The sequence below is a fragment of the Pygocentrus nattereri genome, chromosome 7, assembly GCF_015220715.1.
Source record: "Pygocentrus nattereri isolate fPygNat1 chromosome 7, fPygNat1.pri, whole genome shotgun sequence".
Taxonomy (NCBI): Eukaryota; Metazoa; Chordata; class Actinopteri; order Characiformes; family Serrasalmidae; genus Pygocentrus; species Pygocentrus nattereri.
In genome coordinates this window covers 20,312,634-20,340,028 of record NC_051217.1, presented here as the reverse complement: position 1 = coordinate 20,340,028, position 27,395 = coordinate 20,312,634, and the positions used below count along the sequence as shown (strand labels likewise).

Below are 27,395 nucleotides of genomic sequence, written 5' to 3'. Positions count from 1 at the left end.
CTCTGTCTGTCTCTCTCTCTCTGTCTCTCTCTCTGTCTCTCTCTGTCTCTCTTTCTTTCTGTCTTTCTCTCTCTCTCTCTGTCTGTCTCTCTCTCTCTCTGTCTCTCTTTCTTTCTTTCTGTCTCTCTCTCTCTCTCTCTCTCTCTCTCTCTCTGTCTTTCTCTCTCTCTCTCTCTCTGTCTGTCTCTCTCTCTCTGTCTCTCTGTCTGTCTCTCTCTCTGTCTCTCTTTCTTTCTTTCTTTCTTTCTTTCTTTCTTTCTCTCTCTCTCTCTCTCTCTCTTTCACTCCCCCATCGCTCCCACTCTTCCATTTCTCAACATGTCTCTCATACCCATTCCTCTCCGTTTCCTCACTATCTTGTTCTCTCTCTCCTGCAGGTTTCGATGGTGCCCCGAATTATGGACACACTCCCTCTCACCACTCTCCACCTTTCCCGTGTTCACACCCTTTCAAACACGAGGACGCTGTGTCTCCACAAAGCACCATGGGTAAGCACACGGGTGTGGAAAACATTCGGATCAGTCTAAACTCTCGCCCGTTTTTATTCTTTATTTTTCTAAATTTATTATTCTATAACTGTCAGTAACATTTTGTGAGCACGTGGTCAGTATGAGTGAGAATGAGTGTGTGTGTTGAGGGTTAATTTATTAGCAGAAGGAGTTTGACATCTCAGAGACCCATTGAGAAACTAAAGCCTTTTACCCCCAAGCCATACTAAGGATGTCAAACTGAGAGTGAATGCTGTAAATAAATAAGTATTCACTCTCCAGCCTGCTGCTTTTCTCTCTCCCTTTCATCCATTCCCACTACACTTTCTTACCGCCTAGACCGAGAGTGTAAGAGTGCGAGAACGTACCTGTTATAAATGTATTGTTACATTAATGACTGTCACCAAAGACTGAGCAGTATTACAATATTTGTCGTTATTGTGATAAACGTCTTCACAATACGCCATAATATGCTTTTCTGAGTTTATCGTGGATATCGTCGGTGCACATTTCATTACAAAGAGAGCATAAAGTTGAAATTAAATAATGAACATGGGCACCAAGTGAAGACGTTCAGCTTTAATTTGATGATATTTACACCCAAATCAGGCAGTGTAGGAATTACAACCATTTCCACACATAGCCCACCAGTTTTACTGACTGCTGAGCTGATTCACGACCAGGTATGTTATTCCCTCATTATTTCACTTCCAGGTACGGAGATAAAAAAGTTTTCTTTAGTTGATTTCAAAAATGGCATTTGCAGCTTGAATCTGTTGCTGTTAACTCTCAATATGAAGTACAAAGAGCTTCACTGGCAGTGAAGCAACCATCATTAGGCTGAACAATCAAAACAAACCCATTAGAGAGACAGCAAAACCAGATACGTCTGACCAGGTATCTGGTCCATTCTTCAAAAGAACGAACGCACCGGTCAGCTCAGAAACATGAAGGCCCAGAGGACGAAGGAAAACAACCGAGAATTCTTTTCCTGGTGAAGAGAAACACTTCACAACAGTTGGCCAAACCAAGAGCACCTTCCAGGGGTTCATGTCAAAGTCAACAATCAGAGAAGTAACAACCAGAGTAAATACAGAGGGTTTACCACAAGACATAAACCAAAATCAGGGTGACCAAATTACAGTTTGCCAAAAAAAATCCAAAAAAGTCTGTACAGTTCTGGAACATCTTATGGACAGAAGAAACAAAGATCACCTTGTACCAAAACGATTGGAAGGGAAGAGTCTGGAAAAGGGAAGGAAGTACTCAGGATCCAGTGCAGACCACCTCACCTGATGTAGTGTTATGGCATAGGCACGTACTGCTACCAGTGGAACTGGTTCCCTTGTATTTATTGATGATATAATTACTAACAAAAACAGAGGGATGAATTTTGAAGTGTATACAGCTATGCAGTTTGTTTCAACGGTGCTTCACAGTGCAAATGCACAATGACCTGAATCATCTGTGAGGCTTTTGTAAGGTATTACTTTTGTAATGGCCAAGTCAATCAACTAACCTCATCAAATGAATCAGACTTACTGAAGGCAAAACTGGGAGCAAAACAAGCTAAACTGAAGCGTGCCACAGTAAAGGTCTGGCAGAGCATCTCCAAGGAAGAAACTCAGTGTCTTGTGATGTCTGTGGTTTCAGCACTTCAGGCAGTCATTGACAGTAAAGGATTTGTAACCAATTATTAAAAAACACAATTTCGTTTGGATATTTTAGTTTGTCTGAATACTTCTAAGCCTCGAAAAAATAAGGTGTCAATGTGTGAGAATGAAAGGTTGTGCTTTGAGCTTGTGTTCAGTATTTCATTGCGACTCCAGTATGCTGTGCTAGACAGCTAAAATAATACATTTGTCAATGTCCAAATATTTATGGACTTAACTAGCTTTTCTGCAGCTCATTGTGTAAAATGTTGAATACAAATCATTATTTTCATAGATTTTGATTTTGTTTCACTATTTTGCTCAAGCTCATCAAATAAAGTAAAAAAATATTGTCACACACTGTATATCGTAAAAACTTTCAGACTTATTGTGATGCTACACTTTTTGCCCCATTGCCCACCTCTACTGTTGCCATGAATTTACTGCAACACTGTTACATAGCGCACAGAATTGGCTGTTACATTGGCCTGGATGGCTGGGTTAAATGACCTCAAAAGATTAGTAGTTGTTACAAAATACTAAGGTGCTCTAAGATGTGGTCTAAAGAATGAATTTCACACAGGCAAAAAGTTTGGTTAAGGCCCAGTCACACTAGTGTTGGCAGTCAAAGTTTTGCAAGCAAATTCACAATAAATTTTGTTTAATTTGCTGTGGTGAGCAATATCATGTCATAAGTTTTCTTCTGTAAAGCTTCAGGTTCAACTTTGGTATACTTTGACATGCAAATTTTGTCTTTGGTCAATAGCACTACAAGAGCCAGTTTATAGGGAGCCTGGTCACATGACTGTGAAAAGCCGGAGGGCGACCGCAATCGAGTCCTCATTGAGTCGGGGTGCATGGTGCTAAATGGCAACTCAATGTTAAATTAATTTCTAACCATCAATTCCTTTCATTTTGAAAGGATGTATTCACCAAAAAAATTGCATATATATTTCCATTTTTCCAATGAGAAAATCGCTGATCGCTGATTGGTGAGTTGCTGAGCTCATTGGCTCATTGGTTCAAATGAATTCTTCTATAAATTCTACACATTAGCCCACTCATTTTGGACTCGCTCAGGAGTATCCTTTAGTATTTGACAAACCAGGAAGATGTTACTCAGTAGCAGATCTACTCACTACAAATCCTCTGGCAGTACTGCTTTGGCTGTATTGATCTCAGAAGGGGCCTGGTGTTCATATAGCAGCAGTGAAAGTCTGAAAAAGAGGCAATGATACTGTAACCAGTGTCGAAGCACTGGCTATAAATAAACACATGAAAGAGAGGTATGATACGGAGTCAGTCAGGAGACTGTATTATTATCTTTTGTGGTTTTACTGTTTGTGGTAAGTGAGTTAGCCAGTGTGTAACTGCAGTGTTAGCTTAAGGGCTGACCACTGCTGCACACAAGCCAGTGTGCAGCACTGTAATCGCAAATATACAGTCATGTGATGCAGTTATGTTCACGTTTTTTGTTTTTATCTTTTGTGGTTGGTTAGTTAGTTAGCTTGCTAAATGCAAGTTTTTTTGCCAGTTTTCCAGACCAGCCTCAGCCACACCCATTTCACAAGATGACATGATCTGCAAATGTCCAGGGTTTAGAGTTTTAAGCAAAGGACCAGTTACTCTTTAGTCTGAAATGGAGCGGCTTTATGTATAAATGAACATGGATTTTAAATATCCTTTCTTCCATATGTTCCTTGACTTTATTGCACAAATCTGAACTAATTTTTTTTGTCTGTTAAACTATATGGTTAAAAGGGAATTTTTCTTGTCCTAAATGTAGTTGTTGGATATGAATAGGTAAACATTGCCAGGGGAGTCGTATTGAGCCCTCACAGTTATGCTGGAGTCCTGTCAGAACATTGCTGGGGTGAGTACTTTAGGGGCTGGGAGAGCACGGAGCTGTTTGGATAACTGCAGCGGAGGAGAAGGCCACGCTCCACTATCTGCTCCCCAAAGAACAATCCGTTAGTCCTCCCATGAAATGCTTTGTTTCACAAGCAATCAGGAAAATAGGAGTAGGAGATCAAGGAAGTGTGATAGAGTCCTCTTTACTATAATCTCAATGAATCTGTGCAAAAGCACTGAATATTGAGGTACTTTCATGATGATTGACAGGCAGTGAACCTGTCAGTTTTCATCCAAAACGGTCACACGTACAGGATGATTCGAAAAGATTCATCCGATTTCAAAATGATTCATTTCACTTGTAAATCTTTACAGAACAATGCAGTGAACTGTAAATGGTTTAAATGAGCATAAAGTTTATTATGTAATTTTACAAGAGCTCAATATGAACCTCCTCCAGCTCTACGGACAACATCAACGCCATAGTCAAATTCATGACAGTGACAGTCAGAAACTCTATGGTCCCTCTTTCAATTGGTATGTGATTGGTTCCTAGATGCGACACGATTGTAAAAATATGGCCCTGTTTTTACAGGAGTATAAAAACATCACTGCTGAGATAACAACTATAAGCAAAAATAAGCTGTGACTCAGTGATTTATGTAAGTGTCTTGCATAAGTGTCAAGTGTCAGCAACTGTAGATGTTGGATCAGATTGAATAATCAGTATTATGACACTGTCAACCTGCATAATTGAGCTACGAAGTGGGGAAAAGACCGAAGCCTCTGCTCATGTTAACGATATGAGTGATAACTTTGTTGCTTATGATGTATTTACCTTCTCAAAACTGAGCTCTGTGGTCTGTATTACAGATGTAACCTGCCACTGTTTCTGTTGAGTAATCTAAAGCAAATCTCCTTCACAATAAGATAATAGAAGTGATACTTTATTACTATCGACTCTGCAAGCAAACATGTTGATTTGGTAATATACACTGAACCCAGAGTTGAGAAAACTATGCTGACTTTCTGAGTAGAAATTCCTAGCTGAGGGGGCATTTTCATTGTTTTTCCTAGTTGGAATCTCTGAGTTATGACAATGTTTGGTCACAAACTCCAGTGGAATGGAGCAATATTATTAAGATATTAGTTTTTCGGTAATTACTGTGAATCTAAGGTGTGTGTTGTGAGTTATAAGAGTGAAAAATTCAAGTGTGGCCCACATACAAACCCTTAGAGTTTAAGCTTGTTTGTTGTTTTTGTCCAGGTGAGCAGCAGTACCCGGCCCCGCCTCCTATCTACGGTTGCCACACCCCCACAGATGGACAGACTCTGCTTTTGCGAAACGCCTACAACAGGTACAGCAGTGTCGCTTTTCTGGGAAGTGTGTCCAGAACAGTTGTAGGGGCAGGGGTGGAAGGAAGCAAGTGGTTCATAGAACCTGCACAATTTAATCGTTATGATATAAACGAAGTCATGCAGAGTGGTTTGGTGTGGAGTAGTATATTGTAGAAAAACTAACAAAATCAGAACTTCTCTCAGTGGTAGTGATAGTAACCAGATGTTAAAGCATTCAATGCCTTTAAAAGCGGCAACAGATAAAGTTTTATTTTTTAATAAAACGGTTCCATTAACCCTGCCTGTTGCCCTTGATATTGTTTTATGTAGGTTTTTTTTGGGTTTTTTTGTCCCTAATTTTCTCCCCAAATTAGATGCACTAGTTAGGACTCCCCCAATCACACAATACCACCAGTGCTAGGAGAGTGAAGGCTAACACAGGTTTTCTCCTAGACCTGTGAAGCTCCACCACATCTTTTCAAACTGCTGCTAGCACAGCACCACTGGACAGCCGAACACACTCAGAGGAAAGCGTCCAACGCCAGATCTGTTACGTCAGCTAATAGACGCCTGTGCTGACTAGTATGGGAGTGATTGGGGGAGACAGGGGGCCATCCTACCCACCCAGAGAGCGAGGCCAATTGTGCTCTCTTGGACTCCCAGCCAAGGATGGCTGTAGCATCACCAGGGATCAACCCACAGTCTCCTGATGATAGGGCTACTTAGACAGTTCATGGCGGAGAGGGTTAACTACCATCAACAACATTATATAGAAAAACTAGGTTCATGTCGGTATGTTTCGCTGCAGTGCGCCATTTCATGTGAAACCATTTGAACGACTTTATTTAAATTTTAATGATTCAAATGGCAGTTTTGAGAAATTGATGAAATTCCCCTTTAATCAGATTTTTCTTTTACTAATTGTCCTTTAAATTCACAATGTGGTTTAGTGATTCTGTTGATGACCGCTCTGCCTCTCTGTCTGAAAATGACATGCATAGTCTTAAGTTTTATTGACCGGAGAAGTTAAAGAACCAACAACATAAAGACTGATCAAGAGTTGGCTTCTGACAGCCAATCCAGTTTCTGTGTGGCTCATAGAAATCCAGCATAAAGTCTGCGGGGAGCCGTGCTGTCTGTGCAAAGGTTAAGAGCTGCACAGCAGCCCTCAGCAGGCCAAAATACACTCAGCATGATCTACAGTCCGTTTCCTCCCAATTCCTCTTCCCTGCTTGGCCTTCCCCAGAGACTAGGAAAAGAGTTTCGGAGAAAGAAAGAAGGAGAGGACAGAAGTGGAGGCCTACAGAAGGAGATTACAGGGATTAGATGAAAGTAGGAAAGTCAGAACAAGAAGGAAAGAGGGCAGGTTAGTATGGTAGGGTAAAAAAACAGAGATGATGTTGGGAGGTCAGTATGACTCTCGAAGAGAAGAAGAAAACAAAGTTACAGAAAGGACAGGCTGGAAAAGTAGTAAACAGAAAGTGAAGCCAGTTGGCATTTTTCATCATTAGTAGTGCAGCAGTGAGACTGCATTCCTCGAAGTGTTCTCATGCTGTTTGGAGAAAGGGGAGATCATGGAGAACTCAAAATAAAGGAACTTGGGTTGATAAGGGTGGATGACACCTCCTCACCATGTCCCCCTCCTCACCACACACACACACCCACACACACACAGAGAGCTTGTTACTGCACTTTGCTCAGCCAGTGGCCCACAGAGCTGCACTCCACTGTGATAAAGTCACGTTAAAAAAACGAGCTAAAAGGCAGATTCCAGCTCATTTTCGTTAACCTTGAGTGTACTGGAGTGATTAGGAAGCATGTGCTCTCCTGGGAAAAAATGTCTACTGACTTCCAAAATACCAGCGTAATGGAAATGCACTCACTCCCCACTCATGATAATAAGATAAAAAAATTCCAGAGAAATATTAACAGTTCATGCATAATCCTTTCTGAAATACCGTTAATTTGACTCTTCAAATTAAAACAAAAGTTCATGCATAGTCCTTTCTGAAATACCGTTAATTTGACTCTTCCGGTTGGGGAATATTCATCTTTTCTTACGCCATGTGTGGATTTGCCTGTAGGAAATGTTGCTAAAAATCAGTTTAACCCATTTTTTCTTTTACCCCATGTTCCCAGTGTAGTTGATCAGGCATGATGTCTTGGAGGTCTTGGAGGAAGTTTTTGCTTTTTGAAGTACTACAAGGCTAATGTAGCTAATAAGTAATATATGCCTGGCCAATGAAGTGTTATAAGCTGTTCAGATCCCTCCGCTCAACTGAGCAGACTTACTGAAACATCCTTTGATCACTCACATCTCCTAGTGTATGATATAAGTGTATGATAGCATTCCAGAGAATTTTAGGAATACAAGCTTAATAGATATATTTAAATCCAAAGATAAGAACATACACTAGGATATGCTGGATGTACAGGGTTCTGTTGTTCTCTTATTTTTTGCAATTAGGCTTTTGTTTAAGACCATAGTGGTTTATATTTGCAGTGTTTTGCTTACACTACAAATTTAAAACATAAAAAAACTAACATAAAACAGTTCTATTTAAATACAAATGTTATTATTATTATTATTATTATTATTATTATGTAAATGAAGTGTCCACAACAATTTTAGGGGCAGCAGTGGAAGGAAGCAAGCGGTTCGTAGAACCTGCACGATTAAATGATCATGATGTAAACAAAGTCATTCAGAGTGGTTTGGTGTGGAGTTGCATGTTGTAGAAAAACCTACAAAATCAGAATTTCTCCCAGTGGTAGTGACAGTAACCAGATGTTAAAGCATTTTATGCCTTTAAAGTCTGCCTTGCAGAACGGTTTTTAATGAGATGGTTACGAATACACTGCCTGCTGCCTTTAAAATAATTTTACGTAGTTTTGAGACAAAAGTTTGGCCTAAAGTGCATTTTTATGTTCATCTCAGAGAGGACTATATATAAAACCTCAGACGTCACGTGAGTTCATGTCGGTATGTTTCTCTGCTACGCTCTGTTTCACCTCAAACCACTTAAACAACTTTGTTTAAATCTTGTTGAAATCTTGTTTAAAAAATGTTGAAAAATTGGTGAAACTCCCCTTTAATGTAATTATCTATTTCCTGATTGTCAATTAAACTGAAACCGCAATGTTGTTTTGTGGTTCTTTTGGTGGCTGCTCCGCTTCTCTTTGAAAAATGACATGCATAGTCTTCCCTGGAATGAAGATTCTCTGCAATTATTATTATTGTTATTATGCAAATGGACAACAGTAAATCACATAGACAAATCCACTGTGGAACTGCAAAAGCAGACTTTAGGACTAGACTAAACTAAGGACTAGACTAAGGCCAAACATGCCTTACCACGTCACTGTATATAAGGGTAAAAGGAAAAACTGTAAAATTGCCATCTGATGATTCAGTGTCATATGATGCTGTTTTAAGGCATCAAGTCTTGGGTTCCTCTAAAACTCTAAACTCTAAAATGTAAGGGCTCCAGAGCTACACAAGGGAAATGAGTCAACGAAATATCTGCTCATTTAGCCGTCAGCTGGGGAATTGGGTCGCATTTGAAAGCACAGTACTCACGGTTTCACCTTTGTATGCACAACAGCCTGGCTTATTAGCTAGTTCAGCACAGATTAAGCACTTCACACTCAGTATTTATGTATTCTATTCCCCTCCACCCCTCGCTGTATCATGATACCACAGGATTACAGCACTGTTCCAGGCACTATGGAGCTCCACAGCTATAGAGCTGAGGTGCCTCGCTGTTTCATAATGACTCTTGTGGTCACTAATCGTTCAGAATAGAAACAAACACCAACTTCAGCTTTTTTTATTGCTAAACGTCTGGCAGACATTTTAAAGCAGCTGGATGACTCACAATCCCATTTGCTGGCACTCAGTACTCAAACTGAGGAAACCGTATATGTTGTCAGTGCAGTTCAGTAGCTGATAAAAATAGTCATGACTGAAATGCTGAGACTGAACAATATCCCTTCCGATTTGAGAAAGGCATACTGGTGCAGTCCGGCTGAGGCCAAGTTTTAAATCTTGTTTTTAATATGATTTTAAACGGTTCAGGAATGACTTTGTATGTTGTTTGAAGTTCTTTTTATATAGATTTTACATCTGCAGTTGTGTTCTTGAGTGTCTTGAAAGGCGTGTATAAGTAGAACATTATCATGCATTTTTTCTGTCCTTCTCCTCATAGTGTTCTTTTTCTCCTCCCTTCTTCCTTCTTCCCTAGAAACACTGCTGTTACTTTGCCCCCCTGCTGTCTCTTCCTCTTACGCAGTGTTTTTGTTTTCTCTTCTCCTCTTCCAGTGATAATTTGTACCAAATGACATCCCAGTTGGAATGTGTGACCTGGAACCCGGTCAACTCTCTGGCCTCCACCATCAAGAGGTATGAATCAGTCCGGATGAGGCTTAAGAAATGGTCATTTTCTCCATCCAGTAAAGCTCCATTTAAAGGTTTCCTTTAGTGCTGTTGTTCCCTTGTGCCTTTTTTTTAAATCCATTTTTTCTGTCTGTTTAGATTATAGTACCATTCACCCTTTTACATGTCCAATTTATACAATGTAGATTTAAATATGTACATAATCTCTCAGATTAGACATCGAAAGGCATTTTTAGAACTTTTACTCAATATTTCAAACATTTAGGGAACAAGAAGATTGCTGTTACTGATTACTTATAAGGTTACTGTATAAAAAATAATATATTGTGATTAACTCATTACAATATTATTGTCAGTTAGAAGAGACAACTTGGATATTATTATTATTATTAAATGTTAATTGTTTGTGTTAGACAACTTTCTCATTTTAAAATCCTCTACAAATCATTTCACCAATCTGGACAAATCAAAAATTACTACTTTTTTTAACCCTCTACTGCACATGTTAGGAGAAAAATATATTCGATTCACTTTTCTTGCATAAAATGGACCTGATTATTAAATTAAATCATGAAAAAACATTTTTTAAAAATCATGTGTGCAGAGGTCATTTTGATGTATGTTGCCTTGAGGCACCATTGTGCGACAATAAGAAGAAATGATGTCAAGCTGTGTTCCCTGAAGTGGTGAGACCTGACTTGTGACTGGCTAAATCCATTCAATTATTGCATAGTGTTGCTTCTAGGCAACAAAGGTATTCCTGCAAAATCTCATAATAATAATAAAAAAAAATTAGACTGAACGTTAGAAAAGAGATTTAAAAGTGCCCATTAAGAGACAGCGTGACCAGAAACTTGCATTTTGTTGACAGTCGTAAACTTTTTCCATTATTGTTAACCCTGTCATTGTCTTTAAGTGAGGAAAATGGGTTTGTTGCCATGAGGCAACATTGTGTAATAGAGGGTTAACATCTTATTAGCTTCCCACAAATCATTTCAATCTGTTCTGAAGACACAGACAAACATATCAGGAACATTATTTGCATTTATTATTATTAACATTATTTTTACTTACAAAAATTGTATGTTATTAAGTATAATGATTCCAAACTTTTAAATGAAAGTGTACGTGCAGGCACTCTCCATCCAGGATGTAATGTATCTTTCTGACCTGGCTTGAAGGGGGTTATTCTGTGGTGGCTGACGGAGTGCTACAGATAGCCTCTTGTCGGGGTTATCTTCAAAGAACCGTCCTCAGTTTCACATCAGCACACAGCTGCACTGGAGTGTAAGAAAGGGCAATGATAAAATTATCATGAAAAAAGGCCTTGTTACTTCAGTATCTCAGAAGCAGCAAAAGTCATCGGCAGCTCAGTCTGATACCTGACCCCTTAAACTCCAGGAGTCAGTATGTGGGTTTACACTTGAATTCCTCACTCTTATACACTATATTACCAAAAGTGTTCACTCATCCATCCAAATCATTGAATTTAGGTGTTCCAATCACTTCCATGGCCATAGGTGTATGAAATCAAGCACCTAGGCCTGCAGACTGCTTCTGCAAACAAGCAAGGTCAGTGGATGCTGAGGCACATAGTGCGCAGAGGTTGCTACATACCTCCAAACTGTTCTCTGGAGTGATGAATCACGCTTCTCCATCTGGCAATCAGATGGACGTTCTGGGTTTGGTGGTTGCCAGGAGAACGGCACTTGTCTGACTGCATTGTGCCAAGTGTAAAGTTTGGTGGAGGGGGGATCATGGTGTGGGGTTGTTTTTCAGGAGTTGGGCTCGGCCCCTTAATTCCAGTGAAAGGAGCTCTTAATGCTTCAGCTCCTAGAGATTTTGGACAATTTCATGCTCCCAACTTTGTGGGAACAGTTTGGGGACCCTTCCTGTTCCAACATGACTGTGCACCAGTGCACAAAGCAAGGTCCATAAAAACATGGATGAGCGAGTCTGGTGTGGAAGAACTTGATTGGCCTGCACAGAGTCCTGACCTCAACCCGACAGAACACCTTTGGGACGAATTAGAGTGGATACTGTGAGCCAGGCCTTCTTGTCCAACATCAGTGTCTGAACTCACAAATGTGCTTCTGAAATAATGGTCTAAATTTCCCATAAACACACTCCTAAACCCTGTGGAAAGCCTTCCCAGAAGAGTTGAAGCTATTATAGCTGCAAAGGGTGGGCTGACGACATATTAGACCCTGTGGACTATAAGATTTGGATGTCACTCAAGTTCATATGCGTGTGAAAGCAGACGAGTGCAAACTTTTGGGAATAGTGTATCAGTATCGTATTACTTTTGCGATAAACCACTGAAAAATATATAGTTGTTTCTGAATACTAAGTCGTAGTGGACTACAGAAGTGAAAGGACATTGGCCAAACCCAGTTACCATGCAAATACAAATAACTAGCTTTGTGAGAGGAGAAGTTTGCTGACCTCTGAGAGTGGAGAGATGCATGTTTGTTCTGTTTGGTCCACTGCAGTTGGGGTTGCTTCTTGTAATATTTTCCCTTTTTAGAGCACTTGCCCATAGTAAAACAGAGTCACACAGAGAATAAGAAGAGATGGCACAATTGAATTCAGAATTTGCTAGAAGAACCTGGTGCACCATGGAGCCATGGCAAATTTTTTTCAGGGCTGATTTCATGTCATTTGCACCATCACTTGTTGCTGCCTGCACTCTCAGAAATAAAGGTAGTGAACTGTCACTGGGGCAGTAATCCATTTCCCACTGGGGTGGGACCCTCAAGGGTCCATCTAAGGACCTTTAGTCAGGGAACATAACTGAACCATAATCCACTGAAATGATATGTTCTAAGCTGTACTGACTCCACACACCCCGCCTCGCCTCCAGGCTTTTATTCTACTATTTTGTTTTAAAACATTCGGTTATGAGAAGGAACACATACCAACTTTTCACCTGGAAAAACTGATTTAAGGTTCACAATTGGAACTTTGGGGGCACATTTACATTGTTTGTACCTTGATGAACGATAAAGGTACATGCACAGAACCTTTATTTCTTACAGTGTACAGGATGTATTTCCTTAAAATGATGGTTATTGTGGTTAATTATGAAACATAATTATTATTAGAATGAGTTTTCTGGTACTCTTGGGAATATCGGTGAGCTTGATGCAGCTGGTTGTTCAGGCGATCAAAACATCATGCATACCATTTTAGGTTAAATTCTGGTGCACACAGTGGTTATGTATTAGTTTTTGGGCATTTTATGTTCAACAAGAAGAGAAAATAATTTGCTCGCTTTAAATTGCAAGTGCTTGAATCTGATTTTATCAGAGGTGAAATCCATAAGTTACAATAGAGAAACTGAAAGAGCCACAGAGGGAAGTATGTGTGTGTTTGTGTGGTGGAAGCCATAAGATGTGGTGAGAAGAGTGAGAAGAGTTTGGTCTTGGCTTTCACTCTCCAGTGTCCCAGCATACAGGAAATATGTTTTTTTTTAACTAGCTCAAGCTATGACAGGGATCTTTTAGGTCATGGATTCTTGTAGATTCTCTGGGCACTTCTGTGGATTCCACTGTATGCACAAATCTAAACATGTGATAGATGAATAGATAAATACAGTAGAAAGAAACTATGAATTTTGATGCAAATTGCAGGAGTAATAAATCAGCATAACAACATAACGAACATCTGTACATATCCGAACTGTACATATACATACAACTATGGACATTAACAGAATTTAGAGGACTTTTGAACAACATTTGGTAGATTTGAACAACACAGGGTGAATTTACTACCCAGTGCTTCATTCCAAAATGCGGTATACCTGTAACAAAAACTGCCTGCACTTTTATTGGTATAACAAAGCTGGGATTACACAGCATTGATATTTATTTTATTTGTGAAGACCACAGCCAACAATTAAGAAAAAGAAAACTCAACAAAGAATCTGGCAGATATTTCCTTAAAACTATTCTCAGCACTGGGCAGAAGTTTAAGTTTGACCGATATATTAAATGTTTGATGGCGTGTTTAGGGAACTCCAGAAAAAGTGACACATTTAAGTGACGCTGGATGACTTCCCCTTAAATATCTATTTTTTGTTCATATTACTGTTTTTATAATCTATATTTTATAGATGTTTATGCATCTGCATCAGTATCAGCACATACAGTGCTGTGCAAAAGGTTTAGGCACAAACATGTTGCTTAAAACCATTTACATTGGCAGTAAGACTTGTCATTAGAATAGATGCAAATAAGCATTAATACAGTAATATAGATCTCTGTTTTTGAAGAAAGTAGTGGATATCCTGTTTGGTTTGGACCAGATATCTGCTGGATGTTGTTAAAGTTCATCAGCAGCACACATGATTTAACATTGGTTTAAGATTGATTAGCCAGATCAGGTGTTGGATGATTACAGATCATACTAGGCAGCCATGGGGAGAGGTTCAAAAATGGTTTATGTAAAACATTGCCATACGTGAAATCACTACGTATCGTATTCAGATTTTTGGTACATAGTGATTCAAAAAGATTCACCCGATTTCAAAATGATTCATCACTTGGAAATCATTATAGATCAATGCAGTAAACTGTAAATAGTTTAAATGAGCGTAAAGTTTATTATGTAATTTTACAAGGTCTCAGTCTGAACCTCCTACAGCTGTTCGGACAACATCAGCTCCATAGTCAAACTCATCCCATACCCGATTGAGCGTGTTGGGTGTCGCTGCACTTGTGGCTCCTTTCAGTGCGATTTCGGAGATCATCCAGTGTTGTGGACCCCACGACGAGCTGTTGAAGGTTCAGTGATGATGAGTCACGCTGCACAATTATGACAGATTCACTCTTATTGAAGTGGAGAACACAGAATGATCATCGCGTTTCTTCGCTATGACCCCCTCTTTCAATTGGATTGTGATTGGTTCCTCGGTGCCTCACGGTTGTAAAAATATATGGCGCTTTGAAATCGGATGAAATTTTTTTTCCCCACCCTGTTTTTATTATACACTGTGTTTTTCAGTGTTATTGAACTCTTAATGAACAGATACACAGATTTCTAAAAAAATCTCATTTACATTTACAGCATTTGGCTGACGCTCTTATCCAGAGCGACTTACAGTTTGATCATTTTACACAGGTAGGCGGAGGTAGTGTTGGGAGTCTTGCCAAAGGACTCTTATTGGTATAGTGTAGGGGGCTTGAACCCCAGTCTACAGCATAGAAGGCAGAGGTGTTAGCCACTACACTACACCAACCATCTCATTGTATCAGGTGCCCAAATCTTGTGCCCATTACAGTATGTACCTGAAAAGTATCAGGTATCAGTGCTGGACCACAATTTCCATTTCAATGCATCTCCTGATGATGATATAACCGAGCTGTAGTGTCTTTTATATTTACTTTCAGAAAAACAGATAAAGTTAGTCTCTCTAACTCACCATGTTGTGAAATAAACAGGGAGTTGTGGTGGAACTTTTGCTCAGTCATGCAGTTCAGTTTAGATAAAGTATCTAATTCTGGGTGTGGTGGAATGCACTGTGTGTTCATCAGAAGGAGAGAAGACTGAGCTGGCTTACGAGCAGGGTGGATTGTGGGGTGTGGCTGTAGCAGTGTGAGAAAGAGGTGAGATTGTGTGTGTATATGTGTTTCATTTCTGTGAAATCTGGCGTTTGGATGGGCGGTGTGGGATGGAAGACAGAATATTTATGGCAGTCCAGATAATCACCATGGTTATAGCCTCTTCACCCCCGTTGCCATGAGCATGTGGTGTTTGTGTGCTGGCTGTGAGGACAGATGGATGGAGTGAGGGATGAGGGCTCCAGAGCTGTCCGATTGCGCAGTCTGAGATGTTGAGCTAACGGGACAAAAGAGGCTTTATGGAGCCTTAACAGTTCATCAGGTGCTGCCTACACATTCACGCTGACCCTGACCTTCAGCTTTCCCCGCTGCCTCCCCTTTCACACGCTCGATGGTCTAAGTGCTACAGACGGGTCCAGGCATTACCCAAGGGGGCTGGCAATGGACTATGAGCTCAGTTAGAGCAGTCAGTTCATTTTCAGAAAACGTCTGTTTGACATGATGCGCACAATATTAGATACACTGTTAGATGCTGCGCAGGTACATTTTTCACTCGTCAAGGTACAAACAATGTAAAGGTTCCCTCAAAAGGTACAGCAGTGTTTTTGAAGTCCAATGGTGAACCTTTTTTTTTTTTAGGTTAAAAGTTTGTGTTTGTATCTTTTCATAAACAAATGTTTCATTAAAACAGAACAGTAAAATAAAAGCCAGGAGGTGAGACGTGGTGTGTAGAGTCAGTACACCTTAGAAAATATCATTTCAGTGGATTCTGGTTCAGTTATGTTCCCTGACTAAAGGTACTGAGATGCACCCTTGAGGGCACCACCCCACTGACAAGAGGGGGACTGACCCAGAGAAACTTACATACCTTTTTTTTCCCCTGAGAGTGTTGAAGACAGCTTTAAACCCCTTACTTGGTAATTTGCCAGTCAGTCGGATGCTACATGAAGCATCATTATTTTTGAGAGTGTGGTTTGAAAAATCGAATTTAAATTTTCCCCTTGCCATCAATTTTATCCATCAGCCAAGACATCTTCTTTGCTTCTTTAATTTTCCACTACAGGGCTAATGCAGGTACAAGAATCGGGGGCTTATGGACACCAGTTAGCTTTCAGTATAAGCCTTCATCGCTTGTTAGCTACATTAGCCTTGTAGCTTCAGTGCAAAGCTAAAGAAGCAACTTCAGACAAAAAACAAACATGTCTCTATTCATGGTCCATGTTTGGGGCAAAGGGGACACTAAAGTAATTGCTGAGCTATTCCTTTGTGAACACTTTAAGCACAGAGTGACCTGGTCAGAGTCATGAGTCATGACAATTTTTTTTTTTTTTTTTTTTTTTAAAGAGTAAAGGGTTCAGGGTGACCCTGTGAAGTTAACAGACCCCTCTCTCTGTTTTCTCTGTTGACGTTATCCAGTCCCAGCACAGGGTTTGAGAGTGAACCTTCTCCGGCTGCTGCGCCCGTAGTCTACAGCTGCAGTGCCCAGTACCACATACATACACACGGCATGTTCAGAGGAATTCAGGTGGGTGCCTGCAAATCACACACACCAACAAGCATGTGTTTAAGAAGTATGTACGTACATGTAAGAGTACAACAGTCTGATTGGTTGAAAAGCACACTACCCTTGTTATTTGTGATAACAGCATTGCTTTACATGATACCTGTATAATAACGACTTGCTTTTTACTGTAGCTAACCATTAAAATTTCTACTTCACTGCATAAAAAAACCCCTGAAAATTGACATATTAGATCAATCTATAAGATGATATTTGTCCTGCAGGCCATTTGGTCAGATTATCAAGAAGAGTCTTGACAGCAGGCCAAGCTGTGATGGCAGAACAACTGAACAAGCTAAATTTAGCCAGAAACAAACAGAACACAGTTCAGTAAACAAGATGCTTTACAGACTGACCGGAACAAAATGGTTTTCATGTTAATCTGGCACATATTGAAAAAGCTGAGCTGAACCTGATCTTGAAACACTTTCGTAGCTTTATTTGTAACTTAAAAGGCTAGTATTTTTCTTGGCAGAATGAAATGCCAGTGTTAAAGCCCATTTGATACAGTGTATGCTTCTTTCCTTTTTCTTTATTTTGCAAAGCAGTAGAACACACGTTTGTGTATTATTTTGAATAAGATACAACTACATGAAGAACAAAATGAAATACTGATCTTTGTTACTAAAACTCAGAGAACAATGCTGCATGAGAAGCTCGGCTGTAGCTTTGTATACCACACCTGAAGTACGACTCCTTGATGTGTTCTTAGACTCTAAGCTTGTTTTATCCTGCATGTAAACGCAGTCACTAAAGTAGCTTTTTAGAAGTTGAGAATAATGCTCAAGTTTTTTTCTGTGCAGAGAAACTTGTTCATGTATTTGTTACAAGCAGAGTTGATCACTAATGATCTTACTGGACTTCCTAAGTAAACAACACATCCTTTGCAACTTGTACAAAATGCATCAGCACAGATCCTAACAAAACCAAAACCAAGTTCACATCACTCCCATTTTAAAAGAACTGTACTGGCTACTTGTATCTTTAAGGATAGATTTTAAAGCTCCAAATGACCCTAAAGCTCCACTTGCCTCAAGGAATGACTGTTTGTTTATGCTCCAGCTGGTGGTCTTAGATCTGCTGATACTGAACTTCTACAGATACCTTCTGTAAAAATGTGTAGAGGCATCTTTTGGTTAAAATGATTTTTTTTTTATCTGTCTCATTGCCTTAAAATATTTTAAATTAATTCTCAGTTTGCTCTGTTACTGTTTAGCTTTATCGCCTGCCTACCCAAATCACAGCCATGTTATTCATGAAAGCATAATCTATATCTATCTATCTATCTATCTATCTATCTATCTATCTATCTATCTATCTATCTATCTATCTATCTATCTATCTATCTATCTATCTATCTATCTATCTATCTATATTATCTCCTATAGGCATAACATTATGACCACCTCCTTGTTTCTATGCTAACTGTCCATTTTATGAGCTCCACTTACTATATAGATGCACTTTGTAGTTCTACAGTTACAGACTGTAGTCCATCTGTTTCTCTGATACTTTGTTAGCCCCCATTTACCACCAACAGTGCTGCTGGAGTCCAGCAGTGACACTGAGGTGTTTAAAAACTCCAGCAGCAGTGCTGTGTCTGATCCACTCAGACCAGCATGACACACACAAACACACAAAAACCACGTCAGTGTCACATCAGTGCTGAAAATGATCCACCATCCAAATAGTACCTGCTCTGTGAGGGTCCATGGGGGTCCTGACCACTGAAGAACAGGGAAAAAGGTGGTAACAAAGTATCAGAGAAACAGATGGACTATAGTCTGTAACTGTAGAACTACAAAGTGCACCTATATAGTAAGGGGAGCTGATAAAATGGACAATGAGTGTAGAAACAAGGAGGTGGTCATAATGTTATGCCTGATAAATGTATAAGTGTATAAATGTAAGTTTAAATGTACTAAAGTGCAATAATAATATGCCCTATATGTATATATATGTATTGAGGTATCAATGCTATGTATATGTATTTTGTTAATGCAGATTAGCTGTTTTTCTCAGGTTTTACTAAAAAGGACAGTTTAGACATAAAAAGAGAAAGAAACAGACTTGCTATCATCATGTCCAGGTTCAGCTAAAGGTCACTAATTCCCCTCCCACCCAGAGAGCCTGCCAAATTTTGTTGAAGCCAAGGCCAGCAAGCTCTTCTGAAGCGTGTAACTGAGAGCAGCAGCAGCTAGTGTTTGACTGGTCAAGCCTGACTAGTACTACATCACCGCCTGGCCCAATTCCGCAGGAGAGAAAAGCATTAGCTGGATACAAACACGGCGCTTATTAAAGGTCGCGGCCTGCCAGAGCAGCGGAGGTGTGCTGAACAGCCTCTGTCACAGACAGCAGAGATATTGCCTGTCCCTGACTCCATTAGCCATACAGATTGGGTTTCCATACACCGCCTCAGTCCCTGCTGATAAATCATTAAGACTTAATGAACATCTTTCAGCGTCTGAAAAAACAAAGATCCCCCTGAGAACCAATGTGTGCATTTCCACCACTTTCTATCTTTCTTCTCTGCTCTCCTCTCTGGGCTTTTAAAAGCTGAGCTGATGTTTAGCAGGCTTCGGGCTTTGAGTGTTAGGATGTCTAACGAAGAATTGACAAACACAAAGAATGTTAATAAAAAGTAATTTTAGTAGTTAAAAGAAAAAAAAAAAAAAAACTACAACGTACAATATCAGTCAAAAGCTCATGCCTAGCTGACGTGTGTTTTTCATTATCCAGAAGACATTTTAATCTAAAATGTTAGTGATTTTTAAGACCTGTCTATGTTTGAATGTATTTCCAATTCCAATATAACATTCTCCTAAACATGTAGTTTTTCTTAGGCAGTGTGATCTTCAAGCCTGTTGGAAAAGCTTCCAAATGGAAAGTGCGAAGGAAATTCAACATTCCTTTCAGAACATTATTTAGGAAGACGCAGTCAATCATAGCTAACATTTAAAAGGCCTAACACTATCCCTGCCTTTGAACAAGACACAGCCAGTTTTGCTTGATTCAATTTATGAATTTGGCTAATGCTGTTTGAAAAACCAGAAACAAGCCAGTAGAAACAGTTCAAAAAAGGCGGCCCCAAAATAAAACCTTCATGAATAAAACGTAAGGCTTACAGAGCTATTCCTCAACTTAAATCGAGTCCAGTCTCTCTAGGTCAGGGTGAGTCTCTCGCTTATTCAGGTCAGTTATCTTTATTGATCATAGTGTAATCAGATCTTCCAACACACAGCTTCCTAGGCTTGCCCTGCTCACATTCACGGTCAACGTCACAGTCAGCTGTTGCAGGTAGCACACTGGCAAATTACATGCAAGGAAAGACACAGAAAATCTATGGATATCACAGGAAATGTATGTTTGAAATGACTATAGTTATGTTAGTTCAGGGGTTGGCAACATGCGGTTCTTTTACTGCCCTGTTGCGGCTCCACTGCAGAATTAGATTTTAAGGTAAAAATAATATAATCAAAATATACTATAATAAAATAATCCTCCTTTGCAGCAAAATAAAGCTCTGCTGATCGTTCAACACAGTTTTAACAATAAATGGTCTTAAACACTGGAGTTAATGTAAAAGTACTAATTCACCCTTTAACCTTGAAGGGTGGGCTCACAGACTGCACCGCAGACAACAATCATGTCTAGGTAGTAGCTAAAGAAAAAGCAAGAGAAAGATTTAAGATGAACATTAATCAGTTAGAAATGAATTTATAATCACTCCAGCCAGATTCCTGATATATTTAATCTGCAATGAGAAACTGTCAAATGCTAAAACGTCGAGAATATGAAGTCAGCTTCTCATAAAATGTTGCCCATTCCACCTTAAATGGTGCAGCAGTTACATTCTGGCACCTCTGGCACTATATAAGGTGGAACGGGAAAATTCAAACAAGAAGCTGGCGAATGAGAAGCGACTTCAGTCTCGTATAAAAAAAAAAAATCTTAACATTGAGAGGCATTTTTACAAGAAACTGTTCTACTTTTGTACTTTTGGAAATCTAGTGCATCAGCACATACTGAGGCAAATCATCAGCACATACCGAGGCATATTTACAGCCAAGATGGTAAAACGGACATAAAATGTCGTGGCTCCTAGGTGGTTTGGACAAAATGACTCTTCTTAACATTTGGGTTGCCAAACTTAGACGTGTGTTAGAGACCTGAGTTATGCATGTAACAACATACATTGTAAGCCAATAACTGTAAAGTATTACACACTTTCATAATAGGAAAAAATATAATGCCTTACTTTATACCATGTTACCCCAACACTGTTCAAGTGTGTAGTACACCATCAGCACAGTGCAAAATTTACGATCAAATTTCTTTATCCTGAGTATTTTACATTTCATATGAACTGTTAGGTGGTATTTACTTGCCTTATGTTTAGGGAAGCATAAAGGGGGGGAAAAAAAACTTGGTAACTATAAACTAAGACTATTCTCACAAAGCGTTCATGAATGGTTTAAAAGGAGTTTATGAATGGTTCTTCATTGGGTCTTAAAGACCTTAAAAACATTAATAAGCATTTACAACACAAATACAAAGGACAGCAGTGACCTTTTGTTTGGCCAATAGTGCAAATAGGGCATTTATTTATACCAGATACATTATATTTCTATCAGATTTTGATGTTTACTGATCTTACTTTGTCATCTTCATCATTAGCATGAAACCTGTCAGCTTCATCACATTCATATTGATCAGATATAACAGCTCTCTTTTGCTAATTGTTATAACTGCTTTTTAACGATTAATGAACTGTGTATAACCTAACTAATAACCATTAAACTGTTTTAAACCATTTGGAAGTGGTACCAAAAAATTAACTGATCTCTGCCACACTGTGTCCTGCTCTCTAGGATGTCTGTCGAATGCCCAGCATCACTCCCTCTATAGTGCGGTCAGAGAGCAATGACAAGCGTCCGTTCATGTGTTCGTACCCGGGCTGCAGCAAGAGATACTTCAAACTGTCCCACCTACAAATGCACGGGAGGAAACACACAGGTAGCACACAGAGATACAACCCTGCTTTCTCTCGCCTTTCTTCCTCTGCTGTGTTTTTATAGGCTTACCTGCTGGTCCAGGGCCCTGGCACAAGCGGTCATTATTTTTTTGGACATATTTATCCAAACAATTCTTTGCTCTGTTGCAAACGAAGCTGCTAGAGCTAAAACATTGCTTAGAAAAGAGATGAAGCTATTTTGAGAAATTCATCTGGCAGCAGTGTTTCGCAACCGTGATGTTTATACAGATCAGACACGCACACACAGGGTCAGTCAAGGGCCGAACACACTGTAGTAACCATGGTCTCTCACCCAATTACTTAGAGCCACTCCCAGCTTGCCTATCCACAGAAAGCAGCACTAAGCATTAATCAAAGCTGACTCATTTGTTCAGTTGTAGAGTTTAAGCTCTTTTCTCAGGGATCTTTTAAATCTCTAATATATTGTGTTCCTGCTTTTTACTGTGCATACATACATAGAATTTCACCGTTGTGGGACTAATAAAGGATTTTCTTATCGTATGCAGTACATCAATAAAAGGACAACGTCAAACACCTTGAGACCAACATTATAATCATAAATCACAAGATGGTTAAACCAAACAAATCACATACGCAGGCTTGCACTGAGAAAAATGAAAAACACCTCCTGAGCACCGTCATTAACTAATCTTTGTTCATCCGTAATTGTCTTTGGGTTTTTTTTTTTTTTTTTTTTGGGTGGTGGATCATTCTCAGCACTGCAGTAACACTGACGTGGTTTTGGTGTGTTAGTGTGTGTTGTGCTGGTCTGAGTGGATCAGACACAGCAGTGCTGCTGGAATTTTAAACACTGTCCACTATTAGACACTTCTACCTCGTCTGTCCACCTTGTAGATGTAGAGTCAGAGATGATAGCTCATCTGCTGCTGCACAGTTTGTGTTGGTCATCCTCTAGTCCTTCATCAGTGGTTACAGGACGCTGCCCACAGGACACTGCTGGCTGGATATTTTTGGTTGGTGGACTTCTCAGTCCAGCAGTGACGCTGTGGTGTTTAAAAACTCCAGCAGCACTGCTGTGTATGATCCACTCAGACCAGCACAACACACACTAACACACCACCACCACGTCAGTGTTACTGCAGTGCTGAGAATGATCCACCACCCAAATAGTACCTGCTCTGTGCTTTATATGAAATCTGAAAGTTAATAGAATAATAGTACAAATACAAATGATAGAAAATACAGTAAAAGAGACTCAATAAATCTCAGCATGTGTCCTGAGTGAATATGTTTTAGTCTGGACTTAAATCCATCTGCATTGTGATATTCTGCCCTTCGCCATCACAGTGTTTTCTGCTATACATTTCACCAAACATGAAACAGCGCCCCCATGTGGAATTTCTGTGCTGAAGTCTCACCTTCTGCTCTAAGCTACTGGGCAACTGTGGATTAAAACCTAGTCTTGGACTAAACTGCAGGGCTAATGGCAAGCCACCACTGTAAACGGTTTCTAGGCTTAGGCTTAATCTGAGTCTGGGAAACTGGCCTTGAAGACAGTTTTGTGTAGTTAAGTCTTTGTACTTTGTGCCTGTGCAGGAGAGAAGCCCTACCAGTGTGATTTCACAGACTGCGGCCGCAGGTTCTCTAGATCTGACCAGCTGAAGAGACACCAGCGCAGACACACAGGTCAGACTGAACTGTCTCATTTACTCCCACTTCTTTGTTCTCTCATCACCTTCATCTTCACTCTCACTCTGTGCTCTGTGATGCAGCTGTCCTGACTTAGTCCATTATTTCAGCCGAGCAGGCCAGTGTTTCCCCATCTCTCTCTGTCTGTCTCTCGAGCTTCGTCCATATCCTCCCCTTTTTTCCTCCTGTAGGAGTGAAACCCTTTCAGTGTGAGACGTGTCAGAGAAAGTTTTCACGCTCAGACCACCTTAAGACCCACACCCGGACTCATACAGGTAAAACAAGTGCGTAAACCCATTTTTCTTCCACGCTTCTCTAATTTGAGTTCAGTTTCAATAGTTTGTTCATATAGCTTAATACAAATCACCACAGTCATATTAAAACCTTGTATTAGTGTCGCAACAGTTCCTGATGAATGAATCAATAGAAACAGTCCATTACTTAGAATACGCAGTCTTATTACATTAAAGGGGAATTCTGCTGATTTGTCAAAATTTCTGCATTATTCAGTTGTTGAGATTTCTTGGATGGTTTGATATGAAAGTTTTGTAGAGAAACTTGTGTTTTTCTGTACAGTGATGGTGATGGGAACTGGGGTTTACAGTGAGTGTGTGTACATGCACATAATAGTCAGATAGCTGCAGTAATCAGATAATGGAAAACTCAGGGTCTATAGCAGTCAGACAATAACTGGATTTGTACTTTGCAGCCAGCCAATGAACTCACGGAAGAAGGTGTGACGTAAACATAAAGAGACAATGTAAACTCAAACTTATTTGAGTTTTTGTCAAATATGTTTTTGGTTTCAGCATCACTCCGAAAGTGTTTTGTTCCCACCCCGCGGACATGTGTTAAATGCTGCTTGCTGTTTCTGGGACAGTGCTCTGTTTTTGCAGACTGAGAAAATCTAAAGAAATCAGAGTGGGGGTAACCATGTACTGACAAACCCAATTACTTGGCTAAAATCCAGCTCTTTTTACCAGATACCTTCCGAATCAGTATCAACACCAGTACTTGCACTTAATTACAGTATCGGTACATCGGCAATGATTATACTGAAACCTATGGCCAATACCACAGAGCAGTTTCTGAAGCGTGCATGAGCGACAGTTGATAAAACCTAACATGTCGGCTGTTTGGGTTAACAAAGAGCAGTAAAAGTGCTCATGGCAAAATATGTAATGCCAGAATTTCATGGAAAGGCAGTATTAGTTGGTGACATGCCATTAGAAATTCTTCCTAAGGTAATTGTTTCATTGACACTGTCCCACCTGTGATGCTCCTCTGTCGGTGAACTCCATTGGTCTGCTTGTGCTATAAGCCTGAATAAATGACTGATGACTATTTACTGAATTTCAGGAGGGTCTGATGAAAGATGTAGTGCGAGTAAATGAGATGCACGTATGAGACACATGACTCAACATGAAATTCAGATGTGAAACCCAACATTCAGCACCATTTCAGTCGAGACGTGTGATTATATGTACAGACAACAGATGTATATAAATTATTCTTTTATTCTGTTTTGAACCATTTTAAAAAATATTTTGCATTTGCTTCAGTTGTTAAATACAGTTCTTATTACTAATTATACAATAGTAAACAGTGTATGTAGTTTACCACCTCCTTGTTTCTACGCTCAGTGTCCATTTGATCAGCTCCACTTAATATATAGATGCACTTTGTAGTTCTACAGTTACAGACTGTAGTCCATCTGTTTCTCTGATGCTTTGTTACCCCCTTTTACCCTGTTCTTCAGCGGTTCTTTAGTGCGTAAAGTTTTAGGAAACCCTCAAATATTATGGCTGAATCTCAAATGGCTCCCTACTCTCTACACGGTGCACAGCATAGGCCAGGAAACTGGGCTCAAATAGTGCTCCAAGTGTTAGATAAGAAGTCGTGTGGCTAAATATAAATGGCTTTCCGTTTGACATATAATGCAGTGTTTGGGTGTAGAAACCACTGAAGCCATTGTTGAAACTACATTGGCTGGAAGTTGGAGTTGAGCTGTAATAATGATTTACACCAGTGCATACTTAACAACAGCCTGCAGTACCATCACATCACTAGAAATACATAGTTCCCCAGGTTTCTCTTATCTAATAAGAGTAGTGTAATAGATGGTTAGTCCACTGTTTCCACCTACGCTCATAAGAACTGAAAGTACGGCTGCAGTTCCTAAATGGAGGCGCAGGGAGCTGAAGGTGCACATAAATTTTCTTTGGGTATTTTTCCTTTAATGCCCTGTAGCTCTCTCTCTTCACCATCAATCAATAAAAAAAAACAAAAAAACAAAACTTTTTTGCAGAAATTGGGAAGCTGGTGGAATTCCCCCTTAACGAACATCAAAGTTAAAAATGTTACTTTGCTCCTTTATTAGTTACCATGTTAGAAATGCAAGGTTTTGCTATGACAGTGATAAAATATGTAATTATGATGAACAGTTTTGAAGTGGGATTTCTGAGTCTTAACACTTTTTAAATTCGCTTTTTCTTTCTCAGGTGAGAAGCCATTTACCTGCCGCTGGCCGAGCTGTCAGAAGAAGTTCGCCCGTTCAGATGAGCTGGTTAGACACCACAGCATGCATCAGAGAAATGTCACTAAACTGCAGTCAAGTTTCTGAACACACTGAACATATTAAGCAGTCATTCTGGCATGGAGAATCATTTCTGCAGAACATGATGACAGTGGTGCTCGTGAGTGAACACCCCAAGATTACATTTGTTAAAATCTCCTTGGGATATATGACACACACACACACCCCCACACCCACACACACCCCCACACCCACACACACCCACACACACCCACACACACCCACACACACCCACACACACCCACACACACCAAACAGAAAAACAAAGAAAAAGCAAGCACAAAACAATGAACCAGAAGAACTAATTCATGCATTTTGGATCATCTCGTGTTGTAAATAACATCTACGCACCTAATCTTCTCTCTCTTTGTACTGGCTATATCTATAGTCCATGACATCTGTGCCTAAGATGTGCTGGTTCACTGAAATCATGTAAATATTTGATTTTTTTTTTTTTTTTTTTTTACTTTATACAACATATCTAACAAAGCTTCCAAAGATTTATTTTTGGAAAAAAGTGCACTGTTATTTCTTTGTATATACTGTATGTTAATCCTTGATATACCATGGACTTTAATATCAGTGTCTGTATTAAAATGATTCATTTAAAAACAAGCACCTCCATATTAATTAACTCCTTTTCCAAAACAGCTACACAAATAAAATGTGTGTGAAAATGGACATCAGAGGCCAGTACGGTGCTGACAACTTAAAACAAACCATTATTAAGGACCTGGAACAAACCAAGACACTGAGCAGCATGGATGGCCAGAATGGTCAAACTGAGTTCCTTCCAGGCCACCACACTGCAGAGTTTAGCATTCCTCCTCATTAAAAGCACCTGATTCAACTCTTTAGCTGATTAGCAAGCCTTTGCTGATCAGTGTGAATTCAGTGTGTTAGAGGAGGGAAATGACGAATTCCTGCAGAGCTGAGTATTAGAACTGCTGGAGATACTGGGACTTAAGTCTATCTACACACGCACACCGTTCACTTGTGTACATAAACAATAATGCTAAATGAAATGTTATGACATGTTCTCTCACTTGTTGAATAAAAAACTAAGGGGGAAAAAAAAAAAGTGCTAATGCCTAGGTCAGGGGTCTAGTCGCATGCGGCTCTTTTACTGCCCCCTTGTGGCTCCACAGCAGAATTAGATTTTTAGGTAAAAATATAATAATGCTTTTTAGTAAAACAATGCTTTTTAGTAAAACAAAGCTTTGCTGAGGGCCTGCACACAAAGTTCTAGCACAGTTTTAACAAT

The 27,395-nt window shown here is 39.7% G+C and overlaps 1 protein-coding gene across 2 annotated transcripts in view; it reads left to right on the top strand.

Annotated features, from left to right (window-relative positions):
- The window catches only part of wt1b (WT1 transcription factor b), a 30,868-nt gene extending 4,122 nt beyond the window's left edge, over positions 1 to 26,746 (top strand). The window contains exons 2-9 of one of the 2 annotated variants that reach the window (XM_017708014.2): positions 378 to 488; positions 5,259 to 5,349; positions 9,651 to 9,731; positions 16,706 to 16,814; positions 21,722 to 21,866; positions 23,443 to 23,532; positions 23,727 to 23,819; positions 26,037 to 26,746. In XM_017708014.2, the coding sequence (XP_017563503.1) occupies positions 378 to 488; positions 5,259 to 5,349; positions 9,651 to 9,731; positions 16,706 to 16,814; positions 21,722 to 21,866; positions 23,443 to 23,532; positions 23,727 to 23,819; positions 26,037 to 26,158 (842 nt within the window). In that variant the 3' untranslated portion in view covers positions 26,159 to 26,746. The remainder of the gene's footprint in view (positions 1 to 377; positions 489 to 5,258; positions 5,350 to 9,650; positions 9,732 to 16,705; positions 16,815 to 21,721; positions 21,867 to 23,442; positions 23,533 to 23,726; positions 23,820 to 26,036) is intronic. The other variant, XM_017708015.1, reaches the window with a different exon arrangement.
- Positions 26,747 to 27,395: the final 649 nt, after the last annotated feature.